The following is a 24376-nucleotide window of genomic DNA, read 5'->3' on the forward strand; positions in this document are numbered from 1 at the left end:
GTGACGATTCAGGCTGGTATCGAGGCCATTACAGACTAATTGCCTTCGGGGATCAATGCTCAATTGAAATGTATTGTTGTGCGCTAAAAAAGGATTGGTGAGATATGGCCAGATTTAGTCAAGAAGGAAAATATTCCTTCTCGACCAATGGCGCGTGCTTGGATACCAAGGATTCCCTAAGATCCTGAATCGATACTTGCAAGACAAAGGGAATGTAATCCCCATTTTTCAACCACCGACTGGATTGGATGAGGCTGATGGTGACCGGAGGCATGCAGTATTCGTACTAAACTCCAGCTGTCTCGCAGACCTCAACAAGTCTGAAGGGGTTGTATCCAACGGAAGCGGTGGGGTTTGGGGAATCAAGAGACGACTCAGCAGTTGTTGCTGAACACTTGCCTGAGGAACTATCGACCGCATCGCTAAAGTCTGACGGATGGCAGGAGACTGAAAATCCCCCTGCAACGATCGAGACAGAAGGGGATGGCATCGAAACGGGACCCGACAAGCCCTGTGCGGGTGGGTCACAAAGTTGGACTGGGCCACAGAGATATCCCAGGGAATTGTTAAGCGGATGAGCTTGCGAGACTTGGAACTACCCTACACATTCCAGGGATACTGGAACCCATGGGTATGCCTCTAGCGACATGTAAGATAAGTTTTCAGGACCAGGCCCGAAGGACAACGAATGATAGATGGTCACAAAGAGGGCGCTGTGAGCATTCCAAAACTATGTGGCCTAATCTAGATTTGAAGAGGTCTACTGCTTTGCTGTCATTAGCTAGAACAGAAGTCTCAGTCATTGTGTCCGTCATGACAAGTCACTGTGTAATTGGAAAACAAGCTGACAGACTGAAGGTTGCCAGCGACGACTTTTGCAGAAGCTGTGAGGACATCGAAGAAGAGACTAAAGAACACCTTCTTTTGGTTATGCACAAGCAATCAAAAGGAGTTCCACTTTAGGTTCTCATTTCATTGAGAACCTGTCTGATTTAGCGGATGTGAAAATTCGCAAGTTATTGGGCTTTTTAACGCGATCTCTGGAAGGTTCAACGGTAGGAATTAGAAGGCATCTTCCTTATTCTGTTCCTGTGGTATCACAATGGACGAAAACGTCTGAGTCTATGGCAGGCTGCCACTTAAACCTAACCTAACCTAAGAGCTATAGGATGGTTTTTCAAAAAAACACATCAAATTCAGAAAAATGCATGAAATTCTGTTTTGAATCGATAGTACGGTCCATATAATGGTCCATCCGCTTTATCGAATTTTGGCATACTCTTTCCAACATTTCGGCCGGTATCTCAGGAATCAATGCTTCATTGTTGTCTTCCAGTGCTTTAATTGAAGCGGTTTTGTCTGTTTAGACATGAGCTTTAACTAAGCCCATATTGAGCTGAAAATTGGCACAGATACGTCTTTTTGATGCACGCTGGTTAAGTTGTTGAATGGACCAAATCGGACTATATTTGGATATAGCTGCTATATAGACCGATCTGCCGATAAAGGGTCTAATGCCCATAAATGCCGACATCTAACCAAAATATGGTTCAGATCGGACTATATTTAGATATAGCTGCCATATAGACCGATCTGCTGATACAGGTTCTGAAGTTCATAAAAGCTGCGTTTATTACCCAATTTCGATGAAATTTGAAACACTGAGTAGTTTTAGGCCTTCCCACATAGGACTCAAATATGGTTTAGATCGGACTATATTTAGATATAGCTGCCATATAGACCGATCTGCCGACAAAGGGTCTAAAGCCCATAAAAGCTTTATTTTTAACCGATTTCCCTGAAATTAGAAACAGTGAGTAATTTTTGGCCTCCCAACGCAGGACCCAAATATGGTTCAGATCGGATTATATTTAGATATAGCTGCGATATAGACCGATCTTACCCGATTTCGCTGAAATTTGAATCAGTGAGTTGTTTTAAGCCTTCCGACATCTAACCCAAATATACTAATATATTAAGTATATATGGTTCAGATCGGTTTAGTATTTGCCGACCATTGCAATATACGGCTCAAATAGGACGTATTTTAGAGAGAGGAACACAAATCTGATATATATTTTTAGATCCAAGTCACTGAGTGGCTACCCCAACCCCCAAACCGGTCATTTTTGCCGACTACGAAAATATGGGGCTCAAATGAAAGGTATTTGGGACGTATTTGCTCACAAAGACAATTTGGGTCTTCAAGACAGTGGAGCTCGATATTGATAGTTATTAGGTTCCATACCCCAAACCGGACATATTTGCTGACTTTCGCAATAAGGAGTTTAAATGAAAGGTATTTGAGATTAGAAAACGAATTTGATATCCAATTTCAAGGAAAATTGCAATACGAAATTCATATGAAAGGTGAGATATATGAGAATAGAGCATGATGTTGATATATTTTCAGGGCTAAGTGTGTGGGGGGCCACCCCACACCCTAAAACACCCCTAAATCGGCCATATTTACCGACCATGTCAATGTGGGTCTCGAATGAAAGGTATTGGCGAATAGAGCTCGAAATTGACACCCACTTTTGGGACCAATGACGCAGTGACTTTTGTTAGGCTTTTCGACATCGGTTTATATTTGGATATAGCTGCAAAAAAGACTAATATTTTGTTTTACAAAATTGAACAGTGACTTATATTTATTAGACCACTCAATGTATTGGGTTGCCCAAAAAGTAATTGCGGATTTTTCATATAGTCGGCGTTGACAAATTTTTTCGCAGTTTGTGACTCTGTAATTGCATTCTTTCTTCTGTCAGTTATCAGCTGTGACTTTTAGCTTGCTTTAGAAAAAAAGTGTAAAAAAAGTATATTTGATTAAAGTTCATTCTAAGTTTTATTAAGAATGCATTTACTTTCTCTTAAAAAATCCGCAATTACTTTTTGGGCAACCCATACAATTTTCACCGGATTGTGACAAAAGGGGTGGGTATCCAAAGTTCGATCCATCCAAACTTAATGCCGTTTTACTTGGTTTTTAATTTCTCCATTATAAAAATTACAAAAATAATTGTTTAATCATAATTCTATATAATTTTTTTGTTTTATTTTTGCAGAAATTTACCGTATTGTTTCGCAAAAACAAATACGTGATCCACCGGAAGGTGATGTCATTCGTCCTGGCAATGACGTACCCATTGATATTAAGCCAACTGTTACTAATGATGTACGCAAACAATGCTGTCAGTGACCGCCTTATAGCTGCCCCAAATCCTACAACCACTATTACACCTTTATTCAACAACACGCTGAAAGCTCATGTTATAATTTTTTTTTTTATTTAAAAAATTTATTCTCCCATTTCTTTTCTATAAGAAGCGTTGATTAATTAGTGAAAAACAAACAAAACAACCCCAGCAGTATACAAAGAACTATGTAATTGGAAACATTAGGCAGAACGCAAAAATATATTTCCATAATGTTTGCTTTCATTTTCCTTTGAAAACAACATCCATTAACAATAAACATCATGCTAAAAAGAGTATTTTTTAATTTACAACAAAACAAAAAAAGAGTTTGAGTTATTCGATTGATACAAATTGTCCATACTTTGCAACACAGCACACATCCTTATGCTCCTATCACAAACAAAAACTCAAACACTCAGCAGAATTCTCTCTCAAAAAAACACAAAAAAGAAACTGAAACTATTCAAATCAAAATATATGGAAAAAAAAATAACATTTTAACAAAATAATTCATGTGTTGTTTGCTAGACAAAAAGCTAATACCAGATCGATCCTAAATAACCTATAAACAACCAAAATAGCATCCAGAAAGCGACACTTGTTTCGTAATTTAGTTAGATTTCGTTCTTAGTTCGTTCGTTCCCCCGTCTCTCCCCCAGCTGTTATTTCTTTTGATTTGCATTCGAAATTTATTTTTGAAAAAGACTTTTTTTAGTTTGCCTCTTAATATTTTTTACATGAAAAATTTAATATTTTTACATTTTAAATTTATAAAATAAAGAAAGGAAAAACAAAACAAACAAGAAAAATTTAAAAGCAAAAAATATATAATATTAATTAAAGTAAAGTATATATATATATATTTGCGCGTAATTTAAAGAAAAACAACAACAAATAAAATTTAAATATAATTTCAAATGAAATAAAAAGATTTGAAAAAAATACATCGCTATGTTGTTATTGAACTTTTAATTTTTATGATTTTTATCAATATGAAGGAAAAATTAAAAAAAAACAATGTTGTGAATATGTGTATTTCGGGCGGGTGCATTTAGAAGAGCAAGCAAACTCATCAAGCTGTTGGCAAATGCCAATCGAAAATAAATTCTAAGCAATTTTGCTCAAAAAAGCCAAGGATCTTTACTCAAAAGCGACAAAACTCAAGTTTTAATCCATAAAAATCGTAAGCTCATTTTAGTTTTTGGACCAATAGTTTCTTAGATAAAACTGCTCAAGTTTGTCGTAGATAACGATTTTGACAACTACCAAAATAGACCCACCCTAATGTGTATGGTTCAATATAAAGGTTGTTCTTCTCCCTGGATTAAGCACATACGACCTGTGCCTATCTCATGATGCAAAAACAAACCTTGCCACTACTGAGTTTTAGTAAGTTTTAGGTCATAGACCCCACCAGCACCCTGCAATCGTTTGGTTCGGTTTGGTTTACTTTTTCGAGTTACTCTAAGGAATTTAGATGATACCCTGAAGTGCAGGGACGTAGACAAGGGGGGAGGGGGCGGCCCCCCAAAATGGTTTTGGATTTTTGTTTTTTATTTATAATACTTTCAAAGACAACATTTTGCAGGAATGCCTTTTTCATTAGGACAAAATTGTATTGAAATTCTTATAAAAACAAATTTTTCATTTTTCAAAGTTTTTGCCTGTTAGGGCGAGATTATTAAATTTTACAATTTTTGTTTGTTTCTCTTTCGAGACGAAAGAATGAATGAAATTTTTCTAAAGACAAAATTTCAACGTAACCTTCTCTACTGACCCCCTCGAAATTATTTTCATTAAGACAAAATTTTTATAAAAAAAAAATGTTAATAAAATTTTTTCTAAAGACTAAATTTGAATGAATTTTTTTATAAGGACAAAATTTCAGCGAAAAGCTCTCCCAAGCCTCTACAACAAAAAAAAAAAAATATTTTCTTATTATTTAATGACCATATAGCGAAGAAAGCCGAATTTAATGATTTTGGCATAAAACAGTACATGCTGTCAAAAGAAGTAGGATTATTGGCATAAATTTATTTTTTAATAAAGAAACCATCAAATCCAACAAGGACTATTTTTAATTTTTTTTTTGCAAGAAAATTCTATGAAGATTTTCGTTTAAAGAAAATTTTAATAAAATTTTGTTCAAAACAATCACATAAATTTTATCTTTTGAAAAGATTACATTGCGATTCGGCCTTTACAAAAAATTGCATTAACTCATTAACGACGAAAAATACCCATGAATAAAGCTGCCTCAGAAAACTTCTAGCTCGAGTTAGGAAAGAGGTATCGTAATGAGATTTGGATTGGCGTAAAGTGGACGATTGAAATCAGTTACAAGAATTTTTCTCTCCATGTTTTGGTAATTGTCGAAAGTCGGCAATTTTTTTTATCCCAAAAATTAAACGATACAATTTTTCAAACTTCTTAGGAAAAAATTCTTTTTTTTTTTTTTGCATAAAAAATTGAAAATTTTGCTAACACTGCAAAAAAATAAAATGTGAAATTTCAAGTAATACTGCTCACTTAACGAATCGTCTTCGAATTTCGAACTGCGGAATGCTTAAAAATTTTCCGGATTTTTTTTTTTTCGAATTTTTTTGGCCATTATCTTCAATATTGTATACTCAATTCGAAAAATTTTTTCGCATCAAAAATTGAAAATTTTCATAAGGGGTTAGCCTTTGCTAAAAAAAACGCAAAAAAATAAAATGTGAAATTTCAAGTTATACTGCTTAGTTTCCGAATCGTCTTCGAATTTCGAACTGCGGAATGCTTAAAAATTTTCGAAATTCGAAAAAATGTAGAAGTTACAGCGTTGTTGGCCTTGAAAACGACTTTGAATTTTTACGCCCAAAATAAATTGGTTTTTGCTATGTTTTTCATAGGAACCTTTACAGTATCGCTTTATGCAGCACCTCTACGGAAAGAGATTTTCTTCACGAATCCAACGGTGTGCTCAGAATTTTGAAGTTCGCAAAACTAAGGATGTTACAGCAATTTCAGAGCCACGTTGAGTTTTTTGCATTTTTCGGATATTGATTATGCGATTTTGAGCTTGTTCCTTGAAGGAGAAACATAGGAGTTGCACTTAACCGAATTTTTTGCCATTATCTTCAATATTGTGTACTCAACTCGAAAAACTTTTTCGCATCAAAAATTGAAAATTTTCATAAGGGGTTCGCCTTTGCTAAAAAAACGCAAAAAAATAAAATGTGAAATTTCAAGTTATACTGCTTAGTTTCCGAATCGTCTTCGAATTTCGAACTGCGGAATGCTTAAAAATTTTCGAAATTCGAAAAAATGTAGAAGTTACAGCGTTGTTGGCCTTGAAAACGACTTTGAATTTTTACGCCCAAAATAAATTGGTTTTTGCTATGTTTTTCATAGGAACCTTTACAGTATCGCTTTATGCAGCACCTCTACGGAAAGAGATTTTCTTCACGAATCCAACGGTGTGCTCAGAATTTTGAAGTTCGCATTTCGAACTGCGGAATGCTTAAAAATTTTCGAAATTCGAAAAAATGTAGGAGTTACAGCGTTGTTGGCCTTGAAAACGACTTTGAATTTTTACGCCCAAAATAAATTGGTTTTTGCTATGTTTTTCATAGCAACCTTTACAGTATCGCTTTAAGCAGCACCTCTACGGAAAGAGATTTTCTTCACGAATCCAACGGTGTGCTCAGAATTTTGAAGTTCGCAAAACTAAGGATGTTACAGCAATTTCAAACTCACGTTGATTTTTTTTGCATTTTTCGGATATTGATTATGCGATTTTGAGCTTGTTCCTTGAAGGAGAATCATAGGAGTTGCACTTAACCGAATTTTTTGCCATTTTCTTCAATATTGTATACTCAACTTGAAAAACTTTTTCGCATCAACAATTGAAAATTTTCATAAGGGGTTAGCCTTTGCTAAAAAAACGCAAAAAAATAAAATGTGAAATTTCAAGTTATACTGTTTAGTTTCCGAATCGTCTTCGAATTTCGAACTGCGGAATGCTTAAAAATTTTCGAAATTCGAAAAAATGTAGGAGTTACAGCGTTGTTGGCCTTGAAAACGACTTTGAATTTTTACGCCCAAAATAAATTGGTTTTTGCTATGTTTTTCATAGCAACCTTTACAGTATCGCTTTATGCAGCACCTCAACGGAAAGAGATTTTCTTCACGAATCCAACGGTGTGCTCAGAATTTTGAAGTTCGCAAAACTAAGGATGTTACAGCAATTTCAGAGCCACGTTGATTTTTTTGCATTTTTCGGATATTGATTATGCGATTTTGAGCTTGTTCCTTGAAGGAGAAACATATGAGTTGCACTTAACCGAATTTTTTGCCATTATCTTCAATATTGTATACTCAACTCGAAAAACTTTTTCGCATCAAAAATTGAAAATTTTCATAAGGGGTTAGCCTTTGCTAAAAAAACGCAAAAAAATAAAATGTGAAATTTCAAGTTATACTGCTTAGTTTCCGAATCGTCTTCGAATTTCGAACTGGGGAATGCTTAAAAATTTTCGAAATTCGAAAAAATGTAGGAGTTACAGCGTTGTAGGCCTTGAAAACGACTTTGAATTTTTACGCCCAAAATAAATTGGTTTTTGCTATGTTTTCCATAGCAACCTTAACAGTATCGCTTCATGTAGCACCTCTACGGAAAGGGATTTTTGTCACGAATCCAACGGTGCCTGAAAAATTACAGCAATTTCAGAGCCACGTTGATTTTTTTGCATTTTTCGGATATTGATTATGCGATTTTGAGCTTGTTCCTTGAAGGAGAAACATATGAGTTGCACTTAACCGAATTTTTTGCCATTATCTTCAATATTGTATACTCAACTTGAAAAACTTTTTCGCATCAAAAATTGAAAATTTTCATAAGAGGTTAGCCTTTGCTAAAAAAAACGCAAAAAAATAAAATGTGAAATTTCATGTTATACTGTTTAGTTTCCGAATCGTCTTCGAATTTCGAACTGCGGAATGCTTAAAAATTTTCGAAATTCGAAAAAAATGTAGGAGTTGCAGCGTTGTTGGCCTTGAAAACGACTTTGAATTTTTACGCCCAAAATAAATTGGTTTTTGCTATGTTTTTCATAGCAACCTTTACAGTATCGCTTTATGCAGCACCTCTACGGAAAGAGATTTTCTTCACGAATCCAACGGTGTGCTCAGAATTTTGAAGTTCGCAAAACTAAGGATGTTACAGCAATTTCAAACTCACGTTGATTTTTTTTGCATTTTTCGGATATTGATTATGCGATTTTGAGCTTGTTCCTTGAAGGAGAATCATAGGAGTTGCACTTAACCGAATTTTTTGCCATTTTCTTCAATATTGTATACTCAACTTGAAAAACTTTTTCGCATCAACAATTGAAAATTTTCATAAGGGGTTAGCCTTTGCTAAAAAAACGCAAAAAAATAAAATGTGAAATTTCAAGTTATACTGCTTAGTTTCCGAATCGTCTTCGAATTTCGAACTGCGGAATGCTTAAAAATTTTCGAAATTCGAAAAAATGTAGGAGTTACAGCGTTGTTGGCCTTGAAAACGACTTTGAATTTTTACGCCCAAAATAAATTGGTTTTTGCTATGTTTTTCATAGCAACCTTTACAGTATCGCTTTATGCAGCACCTCTACGGAAAGAGATTTTCTTCACGAATCCAACGGTGTGCTCAGAATTTTGAAGTTCGCAAAACTAAGGATGTTACAGCAATTTCAGAGCCACGTTGAGTTTTTTGCATTTTTCGGATATTGATTATGCGATTTTGAGCTTGTTCCTTGAAGGAGAAACCTAGGAGTTGCACTTAACCGAATTTTTTTGCCATTATCTTCAATATTGTATACTCAACTTGAAAAACTTTTTCGCATCAAAAATTGAAAATTTTCATAAGGGGTTAGCCTTTGCTAAAAAAACGCAAAAAAATAAAATGTGAAATTTCAAGTTATACTGCTTAGTTTCCGAATCGTCTTCGAATTTCGAACTGCGGAATGCTTAAAAATTTTCGAAATTCGAAAAAATGTAGGAGTTACAGCGTTGTTGTCCTTGAAAACGACTTTGAATTTTTACGCCCAAAATAAATTGGTTTTTGCTATGTTTTTCATAGCAACCTTTACAGTATCGCTTTATGCAGCACCTCTACGGAAAGAGATTTTCTTCACGAATCCAACGGTGTGCTCAGAATTTGAATTTTTACGCCCAAAATAAATTGGTTTTTGCTATGTTTTTCATAGCATCCTTTACAGTATCGCTTTATGCAGCACCTCTACGGAAAGAGATTTTCTTCACGAATCCAACGGTGTGCTCAGAATTTTGAAGTTCGCAAAACTAAGGATGTTACAGCAATTTCAGAGCCACGTTGATTTTTTTGCATTTTTCGGATATTGATTATGCGATTTTGAGCTTGTTCCTTGAAGGAGAAACCTAGGAGTTGCACTTAACCGAATTTTTTGCCATTATCTTCAAAATTGTATACTCAACTCGAAAAACTTTTTCGCATCAAAAATTGAAAATTTTCATAAGGGGTTAGCCTTTGCTAAAAAAAAACGCAAAAAAATAAAATGTGAAATTTCAAGTTATACTGCTTAGTTTCCGAATCGTCTTCGAATTTCGAACTGCGGAATGCTTAAAAATTTTCGAAATTCGAAAAAATGTAGGAGTTACAGCGTTGTTGGCCTTGAAAACGACTTTGAATTTTTACGCCCAAAATAAATTGGTTTTTGCTATGTTTTTCATAGCAACCTTTACAGTATCGCTTTATGCAGCACCTCTACGGAAAGAGATTTTCTTCACGAATCCAACGGTGTGCTCAGAATTTTGAAGTTCGCAAAACTAAGGATGTTACAGCAATTTCAGAGCCACGTTGATTTTTTTGCATTTTTCGGATATTGATTATGCGATTTTGAGCTTGTTCCTTGAAGGAGAAACATAGGAGTTGCACTTAACCGAATTTTTTTGCCATTATCTTCAAAATTGTATACTCAACTCGAAAAACTTTTTCGCATCAAAAATTGAAAATTTTCATAAGGGGTTAGCCTTTGCTAAAAAAAAACGCAAAAAAATAAAATGTGAAATTTCAAGTTATACTGCTTAGTTTCCGAATCGTCTTCGAATTTCGAACTGCGGAATGCTTAAAAATTTTCGAAATTCGACAAAAATGTAGGAGTTACAGCGTTGTTGGCCTTGAAAAGGACTTTGAATTTTTACGCCCAAAATAAATTGGTTTTTGCTATGTTTTTCATAGCATCCTTTACAGTATCGCTTTATGCAGCACCTCTACGGAAAGAGATTTTCTTCACGAATCCAACGGTGTGCTCAGAATTTTGAAGTTCGCAAAACTAAGGATGTTACAGCAATTTCAGAGCCACGTTGATTTTTTTGCATTTTTCGGATATTGATTATGCGATTTTGAGCTTGTTCCTTGAAGGAGAAACCTAGGAGTTGCACTTAACCGAATTTTTTGCCATTATCTTCAAAATTGTATACTCAACTCGAAAAACTTTTTCGCATCAAAAATTGAAAATTTTCATAAGGGGTTAGCCTTTGCTAAAAAAAAACGCAAAAAAATAAAATGTGAAATTTCAAGTTATACTGCTTAGTTTCCGAATCGTCTTCGAATTTCGAACTGCGGAATGCTTAAAAATTTTCGAAATTCGAAAAAATGTAGGAGTTACAGCGTTGTTGGCCTTGAAAACGACTTTGAATTTTTACGCCCAAAATAAATTGGTTTTTGCTATGTTTTTCATAGCAACCTTTACAGTATCGCTTTATGCAGCACCTCTACGGAAAGAGATTTTCTTCACGAATCCAACGGTGTGCTCAGAATTTTGAAGTTCGCAAAACTAAGGATGTTACAGCAATTTCAGAGCCACGTTGATTTTTTTGCATTTTTCGGATATTGATTATGCGATTTTGAGCTTGTTCCTTGAAGGAGAAACATAGGAGTTGCACTTAACCGAATTTTTTTGCCATTATCTTCAAAATTGTATACTCAACTCGAAAAACTTTTTCGCATCAAAAATTGAAAATTTTCATAAGGGGTTAGCCTTTGCTAAAAAAAAACGCAAAAAAATAAAATGTGAAATTTCAAGTTATACTGCTTAGTTTCCGAATCGTCTTCGAATTTCGAACTGCGGAATGCTTAAAAATTTTCGAAATTCGACAAAAATGTAGGAGTTACAGCGTTGTTGGCCTTGAAAAGGACTTTGAATTTTTACGCCCAAAATAAATTGGTTTTTGCTATGTTTTTCATAGCAACCTTAACAGTATCGCTTTATGCAGCACCTTTACGGAAAGAGATTTTCTTCACGAATCCAACGGTGTGCTCAGAATTTTGAATTTTGAAAACTAAGGATGTTACAGCAATTTCAGAGCCACGTTGATTTTTTTGCATTTTTCGGATATTGATTATGCGATTTTGAGCTTGTTCCTTGAAGGAGAATCATAGGAGTTGCACTTAACCGAATTTTTTGCCATTATCTTCAATATTGTATACTCAACTTGAAAAACTTTTTCGCATCAAAAATTGAAAATTTTCATAAGGGGTTAGCCTTTGCTAAAAAAACGCAAAAAAATAAAATGTGAAATTTCAAGTTATACTGCTTAGTTTCCGAATCGTCTTCGAATTTCGAACTGCGGAATGCTTAAAAATTTTCGAAATTCGAAAAAATGTAGGAGTTACAGCGTTGTTGTCCTTGAAAACGACTTTGAATTTTTACGCCCAAAATAAATTGGTTTTTGCTATGTTTTTCATAGCAACCTTTACAGTATCGCTTTATGCAGCACCTCTACGGAAAGAGATTTTCTTCACGAATCCAACGGTGTGCTCAGAATTTTGAAGTTCGCAAAACTAAGGATGTTACAGCAATTTCAGAGCCACGTTGAGTTTTTTGCATTTTTCGGATATTGATTATGCGATTTTGAGCTTGTTCCTTGAAGGAGAAACATAGGAGTTGCACTTAACCGAATTTTTTGCCATTATCTTCAATATTGTGTACTCAACTCGAAAAACTTTTTCGCATCAAAAATTGAAAATTTTCATAAGGGGTTCGCCTTTGCTAAAAAAACGCAAAAAAATAAAATGTGAAATTTCAAGTTATACTGCTTAGTTTCCGAATCGTCTTCGAATTTCGAACTGCGGAATGCTTAAAAATTTTCGAAATTCGAAAAAATGTAGGAGTTACAGCGTTGTTGTCCTTGAAAACGACTTTGAATTTTTACGCCCAAAATAAATTGGTTTTTGCTATGTTTTTCATAGCAACCTTTACAGTATCGCTTTATGCAGCACCTCTACGGAAAGAGATTTTCTTCACGAATCCAACGGTGTGCTCAGAATTTTGAAGTTCGCAAAACTAAGGATGTTACAGCAATTTCAGAGCCACGTTGAGTTTTTTGCATTTTTCGGATATTGATTATGCGATTTTGAGCTTGTTCCTTGAAGGAGAAACATAGGAGTTGCACTTAACCGAATTTTTTGCCATTATCTTCAATATTGTGTACTCAACTCGAAAAACTTTTTCGCATCAAAAATTGAAAATTTTCATAAGGGGTTCGCCTTTGCTAAAAAAACGCAAAAAAATAAAATGTGAAATTTCAAGTTATACTGCTTAGTTTCCGAATCGTCTTCGAATTTCGAACTGCGGAATGCTTAAAAATTTTCGAAATTCGAAAAAATGTAGGAGTTACAGCGTTGTTGGCCTTGAAAACGACTTTGAATTTTTACGCCCAAAATAAATTGTTTTTTGCTATGTTTTTCATAGCAACCTTTACCGTATCGCTTTATGCAGCACCTTTACGGAAAGAGATTTTCTTCACGAATCCAACGGTGTGCTCAGAATTTTGAAGTTCGCAAAACTAAGGATGTTACAGCAATTTCAGAGCCACGTTGATTTTTTTGCATTTTTCGGATATTGATTATGCGATTTTGAGCTTGTTCCTTGAAGGAGAAACCTAGGAGTTGCACTTAACCGAATTTTTTGCCATTATCTTCAAAATTGTATACTCAACTCGAAAAACTTTTTCGCATCAAAAATTGAAAATTTTCATAAGGGGTTAGCCTTTGCTAAAAAAAAACGCAAAAAAATAAAATGTGAAATTTCAAGTTATACTGCTTAGTTTCCGAATCGTCTTCGAATTTCGAACTGCGGAATGCTTAAAAATTTTCGAAATTCGAAAAAATGTAGGAGTTACAGCGTTGTTGGCCTTGAAAACGACTTTGAATTTTTACGCCCAAAATAAATTGGTTTTTGCTATGTTTTTCATAGCAACCTTTACAGTATCGCTTTATGCAGCACCTCTACGGAAAGAGATTTTCTTCACGAATCCAACGGTGTGCTCAGAATTTTGAAGTTCGCAAAACTAAGGATGTTACAGCAATTTCAGAGCCACGTTGATTTTTTTGCATTTTTCGGATATTGATTATGCGATTTTGAGCTTGTTCCTTGAAGGAGAAACATAGGAGTTGCACTTAACCGAATTTTTTTGCCATTATCTTCAAAATTGTATACTCAACTCGAAAAACTTTTTCGCATCAAAAATTGAAAATTTTCATAAGGGGTTAGCCTTTGCTAAAAAAAAAACGCAAAAAAATAAAATGTGAAATTTCAAGTTATACTGCTTAGTTTCCGAATCGTCTTCGAATTTCGAACTGCGGAATGCTTAAAAATTTTCGAAATTCGACAAAAATGTAGGAGTTACAGCGTTGTTGGCCTTGAAAAGGACTTTGAATTTTTACGCCCAAAATAAATTGGTTTTTGCTATGTTTTTCATAGCAACCTTTACAGTATCGCTTTATGCAGCACCTCTACGGAAAGAGATTTTCTTCACGAATCCAACGGTGTGCTCAGAATTTTGAAGTTCGCAAAACTAAGGATGTTACAGCAATTTCAGAGCCACGTTGATTTTTTTGCATTTTTCGGATATTGATTATGCGATTTTGAGCTTGTTCCTTGAAGGAGAAACATAGGAGTTGCACTTAACCGAATTTTTTGCCATTATCTTCAATATTGTATACTCAACTCGAAAAACTTTTTCGCATCAAAAATTGAAAATTTTCATAAAGGGTTAGCCTTTGCTAAAAAAACGCAAAAAAATAAAATGTGAAATTTCAAGTTATACTGCTTAGTTTCCGAATCGTCTTCGAATTTCGAACTGCGGAATGCTTAAAAATTTTCGAAATTCGAAAAAATGTAGGAGTTACAGCGTTGTTGGCCTTAAAAACGACTTTGAATTTTTACGCCCAAAATAAATTGGTTTTTGCTATGTTTTTCATAGCAACCTTTACAGTATCGCTTTATGCAGCACCTTTACGGAAAGAGATTTTCTTCACGAATCCAACGGTGTGCTCAGAATTTTGAAGTTCGGAAAACTAAGGATGTTACAGCAATTTCAGAGCCACGTTGATTTTTTTGCATTTTTCGGATATTGATTATGCGATTTTGAGCTTGTTCCTTGAAGGAGAAACATATGAGTTGCACTTAACCGAATTGTTTGCCATTTTCTTCAATATTGTATACTCAACTTGAAAAACTTTTTCGCATCAAAAATTTAAAATTTTCATAAGGGGTTAGCCTTGCTAAAAAACGCAAAAAAATAAAATGTGAAATTTCAAGTTATACTGCTTAGTTTACGAATCGTCTTCGAATTTCGAACTGCGGAATGCTTAAAAATTTTCGAAAATCGAAAAAAAAATGTAGGAGTTACAGCGTTGTTGGCCTTGAAAACGACTTTGAATTTTTACGCCCAAAATAAATTGGTTTTTGCTATGTTTTTCATAGCAACCTTTACAGTATCGCTTTATGCAGCACCTCTACGGAAAGAGATTTTCTTCACGAATCCAACGGTGTGCCCAGAATTTTGAAGTTCGCAAAACTCAGGATGTTACAGCAATTTCAAACTCACGTTGATTTTTTTTGCATTTTTCGGATATTGATTATGCGATTTTGAGCTTGTTCCTTGAAGGAGAATCATAGGAGTTGCACTTAACCGAATTTTTTGCCATTTTCTTCAATATTGTATACTCAACTTGAAAAACTTTTTGTCACGAATCCAACGGTGCCTGAAAAATTGTCAGGTTCGCAAAACTGGGGAAGTTACAGCAGTTGCAAACTCACGTTGGTTTTTTTGAATTTTTCGATATCAATTATGCGATTTTGAAGCAATACTCGTAAAGTTTTCAAGGAAATAGAAGAGAGTATTGCTTCATCCAGCACCATTACGGAAAGAGATTTTCTTCACGAATCCAACGGTGTGCTCAGAATTTTGAAGTTCGCAAAACTAAGGATGTTACAGCAATTTCAAACTCACGTTGATTTTTTTTGCATTTTTCGGATATTGATTATGCGATTTTGAGCTTGTTCCTTGAAGGAGAATCATAGGAGTTGCACTTAACCGAATTTTTTGCCATTTTCTTCAATATTGTATACTCAACTTGAAAAACTTTTTCGCATCAACAATTGAAAATTTTCATAAGGGGTTAGCCTTTGCTAAAAAAACGCAAAAAAATAAAATGTGAAATTTCAAGTTATACTGCTTAGTTTCCGAATCGTCTTCGAATTTCGAACTGCGGAATGCTTAAAAATTTTCGAAATTCGAAAAAAATGTAGGAGTTGCAGCGTTGTTGGCCTTGAAAACGACTTTGAATTTTTACGCCCAAAATAAATTGGTTTTTGCTATGTTTTTCATAGCAACCTTTACAGTATCGCTTTATGCAGCACCTCTACGGGAAGAGATTTTCTTCACGAATCCAACGGTGTGCTCAGAATTTTGAAGTTCGGAAAACTAAGGATGTTACAGCAATTTCAGAGCCACGTTGATTTTTTTGCATTTTTCGAATATTGATTATGCGATTTTGAGCTTGTTCCTTGAAGGAGAAACATAGGAGTTGCACTTAACCGAATTTTTTGCCATTATCTTCAATATTGTATACTCAACTTGAAAAACTTTTTCGCATCAAAAATTGAAAATTTTCATAAGGGGTTAGCCTTTGCTAAAAAAACGCAAAAAAATAAAATGTGAAATTTCAAGTTATACTGCTTAGTTTCCGAATCGTCTTCGAATTTCGAACTGCGGAATGCTTAAAAATTTTCAAAATTCGAAAAAAATGTAGGAGTTGCAGCGTTGTTGGCCTTGAAAACGACTTTGAATTTTTACGCCCAAAATAAATTGGTTTTTGCTATGTTTTTCATAGCAACCTTTACAGTATCGCTTTATGCAGCACCTTTACGGAAAGAGATTTTCTTCACGAATCCAACGGTGTGCTCAGAATTTTGAAGTTCGGAAAACTAAGGATGTTACAGCAATTTCAGAGCCACGTTGATTTTTTTGCATTTTTCGGATATTGATTATGCGATTTTGAGCTTGTTCCTTGAAGGAGAAACATAGGAGTTGCACTTAACCGAATTTTTTGCCATTATCTTCAATATTGTATACTCAACTCGAAAAACTTTTTCGCATCAAAAATTTAAAGTTTTCATAAAAAAAACGCAAAAAAATAAAATGTGAAATTTCAAGTTATACTGCTTAGTTTCCGAATCGTCTTCGAATTTCGAACTGCGGAATGCTTAAAAATTTTCGAAATTCGAAAAAATGTAGGAGTTACAGCGTTGTTGGCCTTAAAAACGACTTTGAATTTTTACGCCCAAAATAAATTGGTTTTTGCTATGTTTTTCATAGCAACCTTTACAGTATCGCTTTATGCAGCACCTTTACGGAAAGAGATTTTCTTCACGAATCCAACGGTGTGCTCAGAATTTTGAAGTTCGGAAAACTAAGGATGTTACAGCAATTTCAGAGCCACGTTGATTTTTTTGCATTTTTCGGATATTGATTATGCGATTTTGAGCTTGTTCCTTGAAGGAGAAACATAGGAGTTGCACTTAACCGAATTTTTTGCCATTATCTTCAATATTGTATACTCAACTCGAAAAACTTTTTCGCATCAAAAATTGAAAGTTTTCATAAGGGGCTAGCCTTTGCTAAAAAAACGCAAAAAAATAAAACGTGAAATTTCAAGTTATACTGCTTAGTTTCCGAATCGTCTTCGAATTTCGAACTGCGGAATGCTTAAAAATTTTCGAAATTCGAAAAAAATGTAGGAGTTGCAGCGTTGTTGGCCTTGAAAACGACTTTGAATTTTTACGCCCAAAATAAATTGGTTTTTGCTATGTTTTTCATAGCAACCTTTACAGTATCGCTTTATGCAGCACCTCTACGGAAAGAGATTTTCTTCGCGAATCCAACGGTGTGCTCAGAATTTTGAAGTTCGCAAAACTAAGGATGTTACAGCAATTTCAGACCCACGTTGATTTTTTTGCATTTTTGGATATTGATTATGCGATTTTGAGCTTGTTCCTTGAAGGAAAAACATAGGAGTTGCACTTAACCGAATTTTTTGCCTTTTTCTTCAATATTGTATACTCAACTCAAAAAATTTTTTCCCATCAAAAATTGAAAATTTTCATTTGCTAAAAAAATGCAAAAAAATGTGAAATTTCAAGTAATACAGCTTTTTTTATGGATCGTCTTCGAATTTCGAACTGCGGAATGCTTAAAAATTTTCGAAATTCGAAAAAATGTAGGAGTTACAGCGTTGTTGGCCTTGAAAACGACTTTGAATTTTTACGCCCAAAATAAATTGGTTTTTGCTATGTGTTTCATAGCAACCTTTACAGTATCGCTTTATCCAGCACCTCTGCGGAAAAGATTTTCGTCACGAAATCAAAGGTGTATAAAAAATGTAATATAAAATTCGCAAAACTGTGGGAGTTATAGCAATAGCAAACTCACGTTGGTTTCGTTTAAAGTTTTTGGATATAAATTATTCGATTTTGAAGCAATACTCTTAAGTTTTCAAGGAAAGACATTTTATTCATGATTCCAACGGTGTCCGAAAAATTTTGAAGTTTGCAAAACTAAGGAAGTTACAGCAGTGGCTCTTGATGAATTATTTAAAGACTATCTCACGCGAACAGCTGATAAAAGCCGGCCAGATTTGATGGTATTAAGAACTTAAATTTGTTTGCATTCACTTTGTTTTTATCGTCTGTAGGCCTGACTACTAGTTCCAAATCTGTTTATTCACTAGTTCCAAAGTAAGCACAACTAATTATACTCCTGACTACTTTCAGTGTTAACAACTGGTGAATTTAACATAGGTTTGTCATTGGAGTAACCAGTTGACGCTGAAACTAGTGCTGATACTAATTCCATCAAACTAGTTCCGTAATTGATTTCTTTGGACATTTGCCCATGTTTGATAAAAATATTTTTTATTTTTCTACTTGCCCTCGGTTTTTTCTCTGTCACTCTCTCTACTTCTATTACTCTACTTAAACAATTTTATAATCTACTGTACAGCAAATAAGATTCTCAATTAAATTTAATTAAAAAAGTAAAGAAATCACTTTTATACAAATTTTTTTAATGAAAAATATAAAAAAATTACGCCGAATTTTCTAAAAATTCTAAGAAACAAATAAATTGCCAGCCGGTGAACTCGAACCTGGGTTTGCGAATCTATCAGTGGCATTTGAATTTTTGGTGATGCGTAAAGTAGAACTGCGAAGGCAAAATCGGTTTTAACAATTGCGTTTCCCAGTTAAGCTGAGTATTTCGTTCAGCTTTTCAAGCGTAATGCTGTCAAACACCATAGTAGTTTTTTGCAATTTTCCTCGCTAGAAGCAGAGTCTACTTTTCCGCCTATATATTTACCCACGTTTTTTTATATGGTGTTTGACAGCATTCCGCCTGAAGAGCTGAACAGAATACTCAGCTTAATGTATTGAAATTACCGCAAATTGATACGTTCGACTAATTTGAATTATTATTTTGACATTTCACGTGTTGCCCCTTTTTGTTTTGATTATGGTCGTCCACTGTTGATCTGGTGAACACGCGGTGTACAGCTATTATTATTTTAAAACATTAACATAAAGGATATAAAACTGCAATGGGTAAATCAAAAAAGAAACATCCTAAAAAGCGCACGGCTGCCTTTAAGGAAAGTGAACCCCATGAACTGGCAGAAGCTCCACATTCTTTTATTATCCATCGTGGTCTGTCGTGTCCATTTATCACAGATCTAACATTGGATTTTCGTAAAATTATGGAACCATTCACTGCGAGTGAATTAAAAGAAAAGAAGATAAATCGCATAAAAGATTTTGTGGCGGTTAGCAGTTTCTTCCATGTATCTCACATGGGTATATTTAACAAAGCCGCAACTCAGTTGTCCTTTAAAGTGGCTCGGCTGCCCAGAGGGCCCACGCTAACATTTAAGGTGCATCAATTTACCTTGGCCAGAGATGTGATATCCCTGAACAAGAAACAATTTGTAGATGATAGCATCTTTAAGCACTCTCCATTGGTGGTAATGAATAATTTCACAGGTGATGGCAAACATTTGAAACTAATGGCACATACGTTTCAAAATATGTTTCCCGCAATCAACTTGGCAGAGGTATGATGACATCGCTTGTATAACATTCAATAATTTTTTTTTATTTACTTTTTGCCATGTATTTTTCTAAAGATTAATATAGCCACCATAAGACGCTGTGTTCTGTTTTCCTACAATGCCGAAACAAATTTGGTAGATATGCGACATTATTCCATACAAGTAGTCCCTGTGGGTCTCACAAAAGGTGTTAAGAAACTGGTAATGGGTAAAATACCGAATTTGGCAAAATGTGAAGATATAGCCGACTTTATTATGCAGTAAGTTTACTATTTATGTTAAAAGTATTTTGAATTTTGTATCTTTCGAATATTTCCATTAGAGATGGTAATGCCTCCGAGTCTGAAGCGGAGGATGATGAAAACTCCCAAGTTGTTCTTCCACAAACGCTTAAACGTAAGGGAAATTTGGAAAACAATAAATCGGCTGTACAGCTTCAAGAAATTGGACCCCGCATGACATTGCAGCTTATGAAAATCGAGGATGGCCTTCTCACCGGAGAGGTTCTATACCATGATCATATTGTTAAAACCGAAGAAGAAAAGGAGGCTTTGCGAAAAATGGTTGAGAAAAAACAAAAGTTAAAGGAACAACGTAAAAAACAGCAAGCCGAAAATCGTGCCAAGAAACTGAAGGAACTTCAGAAGAAGGAGAAAAATGCTGTGGGTGGAGCATACAGCGAAAATCAAGAGAATGCTGGAGAGGAAGAAATTGGTGCCGCCAGTGATTTAGATGATGACGCTGTTTACTACAAAGATGAAGTAGGCGAAGAGCCTGACGAGGAACTTTTTAAATCGACAGAACCCGAATCAAGAAAACGAACCAAATTACCTCACAGCTTTAAGAGTAAAAAGCCAAAATTGGACATGAAAACCTCAAAGGAGAATAGCCATAAATCGTTTGGAAATAAAGAGAAAAATAGTTTCAAAGGCAAGAAACCGTTCGAAGGCAAAGAAAGCAGTAGATTTAAAGGCAAAAGAACCATAGGTGGTAAAGGCAAAACAGGCTTTAAGGACAAGAAAACCTTCAAATTTAATAAAAAGAAATAACAATGTAAATAATTGAAGGAGTTTTTACAAAATTCCTTTATTTTTATATAGTTTAAGCATAACTTAAATAATAAAGACTTTTAAAAGTAAATCTTTCTTTTTACCCAAACATTTTCTTCACCATACCCTTGTAATTGTCATTGCTGCTCTTTCGTCGGTCTACTATTTTTTGGTACAAACTGGCAAATTCCTTTTTGTCTTTGAAATCAGGTAGTTTTTCTATGGTTTTTTGTGCCAAATCAAATTCAGACATATGGAAATAAGCCATTGCTCTACGATAAATGCTTTTCTCCGAAGGACACTTTTGGGACTCAACAAATTTTGTTTGGTAAATAACATCATCATAACGCTTTGCAGTCAGAAGGCATGCTGCTAGGTTGGTTTGAATTTGTATCAAAAGATCATGCATATCTTTTCCAGAAACACCATCTGATTTTTTAGTTAAATTCTCAAAGTCCTTGAAAGAAATCAAACACTTGGCAGCTTTTGCAAAGTATTCGTGGGCAAATACTGGATAAGATTTAAACATTTTCACTCCATTCTCTTTGTACTTCAAGGCTAATTCATACATTTCTGGCACTGTAAGTTTTTGTATTTCCTTCGATTCTATTATTTTTTTAAGGGAAAGTGTTATTTTAATTGATTTTCCTGGCTCCTTGGTTCTTATGGTACATAAAGCTTTCTCTCCTATTATCATTTGTTGAATCATAAGCTCCAAATAGTAGTCCACAGGACACAGGGCTGTGCCCATTTCCATACATTGATCCTGATCCAGCTTATCAGCGGCTAAATATTTCGATTCACGTCCGTTTAGATTTTCCACATTGGACACCGAAATTAAGACTTTCGAAACTGGAAAGGGTTTTTCCAGTTTGGTAAATTTATGTTCTAAAACTTTCTTGTGAAGACCTTTACGTTCCAATTGCCATTCACTTCCAATGTACCACTCCATGTTGTGAACCATTTAGCAATGCAATGTTGGATTGTTATTATTAACTTCTTTTTGTTTTGGTGTTTTGATTTCTTTCTCGCAAATTCCACCAATTCGGTCAAAAATGAATGATGTTGAAGCCTCAGTGGCAGCTGTCAAAGTGAATAGAGCTTTGCATAGACAAAAGGTCTGTTCGAGCAAGACATATTAAATTAAAATTAAATGAACTGCCTTTTTCCTTAAACTCTTTCACTCAAAATGAGCAACGATCTTTCGTCCTTGAGTCAAAACCCGCTGATTTCATAAAGGAAAAACAGATGTTGGAGTGGGAGACTCGACTTACATGAGTAAAAAAAAGATTGTTAAACATGTAGTAAATTTTATTAATTAGATTTATCTTGTGTCCGTGTAAACAGTTGCACAGCAGTGGGAAAAGTAACACGTGCAAGGTGTAGTTATATACTTTGGGGCGCACGTGCTTGCGAATATACGGTTAAACATAGCCATATGTGCCCTTTAGGTTGAGTTACACGGACCCCACCATCAGCGAGCTGAATCTAGAGATAAACGGGGTAGTCTACGAACATAAGCAGAATTTGTAACTGGAACACGTGTAGCAATTTAACTTAGGCACTAGTTTAGGCAAGCTGTGGTCTACTGTTAAGTCGCTCTCGAACCCCGGTAGAAGGGATGGTCGCACCTCAGACACTTCTGGCAACGTAATTGTGACTGGTCCGAAGGACAGCCATCACAATTTATCGTATACGAAGTTACGAATGTCATCCGTGGCGCAAAGTCATCCAACGCATTGGGCCCCGACGGAATCTCTACATTGGTACTGAAGAATATAAATTTATCTCAAGTCGAGTACCTTAAATCCGTCCTCAACCCGTTTTGAACACTCTTATAGTATCCGATGTCTGGGAGATGGGCAGAGTGACCCTGAAAATCATGGTTGCGTGTCACACAGCAATGTGACACGCATTGGAATAATATTCAGATCTTTCAGAATGCCCCTCTTCGAACTGCGACGGGCTTTCTCCTCAGTTCTCACGTGGACAACCTTCATCAGGCGACAAAGATCCTTCCCTTGCGAAGACATAATTACGTGAAAACTAATCAAAATAATATGTTTTCTTTTTTAAGTCCGTCAGATGCTTGCGTGCCTTTGTTATGTAACACAGACTGTACAAACCATTCTAATTTTCCTTGTTTAACAAACATGCAACTCCGCAAACAAATGCGCCCGCATGGTATGTACCACCCATGACATAATTACCAGGTAGTGTACTATAAACAGCTGAGTAAAATTTTTTCCCGAGTGCACTATCTGTCACGAGTTGTGGTTGTGTGTGTGTGTGTGTATTATAGATATATTCATTTTCAGGTTGGGGCAGCTGTTGCACAACAACAAAATATTGAGTGGACTATCTGCCAAAAGCAGTGAAGTGCAACTCTGATTTTGTGTATGTTACTGTCCCCGCCATTTTTCGTTGTTTGTGGGTGTTATATTTCCTAACTTTAATACTCACACGCAACCAAAACTCGTTGACAGATAGTGCACTCGCGAGAAAAAATTGTACTCCGCTGTTAACGGTATTCTAACTGGTAATTATGTCATGGTACCACCCATGTTGGGCGACTGCCACTACCTAAATGAATATATCTTGTCTTGTGGCAATTGTAGAAAAACGCTTTTAGGTCGAGTTATTGGTTATCATCTGCTATCGTTTGTAGAAAATATTAAAAAAGCGGGCAAATAAATTTGTTGGAAACGTCAGAAGTGTAGGTTGGAAACTATTTTTTGAGTTTTTTTTATCTGTATCGCTATGGTTTCTGGTTCTATAAAACGTGGTGCATTTATTGTCTTGGAAGGATGTGATCGTTGTGGAAAATCCACGCAATCCCGCAGCTTGGTGGAATTCTTACAAAACAACTCCGTACCCGTCAAATATATGGCATTTCCGGAGCGCACATCAAATATCGGCCAGGTTATAAATGCATATCTGACCAATAAGCAGCAATTGAATGATGAAACCATCCATTTACTCTTTACCGCGAATAGATGGGAACATAAAAATGAAATCATTGAACAATTAAATTCAGGCACTACTCTAGTGGTAGATCGCTATTCATACAGTGGCATAGCATATAGCACGGCCAAAGGCATGTCAAAAGAATGGTGTATGGGTCCCGAAACTGGTCTACCTAGGCCTGATTTGGTTTTTTATTTGAAAACGTCCATTGACGCATTGCTGGATCGAGGAAATTTTGGCGAAGAACGTTACGAAAGGGAGGAATTTCAACAGAAAGTTGGCAAAGTCTTTGATGACATTTACAATTCGGAAAAAAGCTATTGGTATGAAATCGATGCAAGTCAGCCAAAGGAAGTGATACATTCCATTATTAAGGAGAAAGCTTTGCAAGTATTAAAGGAAGTTGAAACAACTGCAACCCGAATATTGAAATGGACAGAAAAATATCATGCAGATGCATGTTAAACATTTGCATGCGTTTTTATTGATGATATGTACATTGAACACATTCCCTACACGAAAAGCTCAAAATATTTGTACATATGTATCGATGACGCAGATCTCGAACTCTGTAATTAATTTCAAATATCTGGCTGTTGGTTCAAACTTTTTTTTCAAAACAAATAATTTCTCTGCAGTACTATAACCAAAAACTTTAAAAACTTAATTTCAATAAAATGTTAAAAATTGATTAGACTATACAAGGA

General features: G+C 35.1%; 4 protein-coding genes across 9 annotated transcripts in view; 3 read left to right on the forward strand and 1 right to left on the reverse strand.

Annotated features, from left to right (window-relative positions):
- LOC106087209 (ras-related protein Rab-11A) overlaps positions 1–4147 on the forward strand; it is a 31585-nt gene extending 27438 nt beyond the window's left edge. For all 6 annotated transcript variants that reach the window (XM_013252180.2, XM_013252176.2, XM_013252178.2 and 3 more), the window contains exon 5: positions 3072–4147. In XM_013252180.2, the coding sequence (XP_013107634.1) occupies positions 3072–3205 (134 nt within the window). In that variant the 3' untranslated portion in view covers positions 3206–4147. The remainder of the gene's footprint in view (positions 1–3071) is intronic.
- Positions 4148–19073: 14926 nt separating this feature from the next.
- On the forward strand, positions 19074–20793 carry LOC106087217 (protein Peter pan). The gene is made up of 3 exons (XM_013252191.2): positions 19074–19656; positions 19729–19913; positions 19976–20793. The coding sequence occupies exons 1-3, from the start codon at positions 19147–19149 to the stop codon at positions 20700–20702; spliced, it is 1422 nt and encodes a 473-aa protein (XP_013107645.1). The 5' UTR covers positions 19074–19146; the 3' UTR covers positions 20703–20793.
- On the reverse strand, positions 20715–21788 carry LOC106087218 (uncharacterized). The gene has a single exon (XM_013252192.2). The coding sequence runs from the start codon at positions 21664–21666 to the stop codon at positions 20803–20805; it is 864 nt and encodes a 287-aa protein (XP_013107646.1). The 5' UTR covers positions 21667–21788; the 3' UTR covers positions 20715–20802.
- A 1560-nt stretch (positions 21789–23348) lies between these two features.
- Positions 23349–24376, forward strand: LOC106087200 (thymidylate kinase). Its single transcript, XM_013252163.2, has one exon. The coding sequence runs from the start codon at positions 23463–23465 to the stop codon at positions 24132–24134; it is 672 nt and encodes a 223-aa protein (XP_013107617.1). The 5' UTR covers positions 23349–23462; the 3' UTR covers positions 24135–24376.

This window comes from Stomoxys calcitrans, chromosome 2, assembly GCF_963082655.1.
Source record: "Stomoxys calcitrans chromosome 2, idStoCalc2.1, whole genome shotgun sequence".
Lineage (NCBI taxonomy): Eukaryota > Metazoa > Arthropoda > Insecta > Diptera > Muscidae > Stomoxys > Stomoxys calcitrans.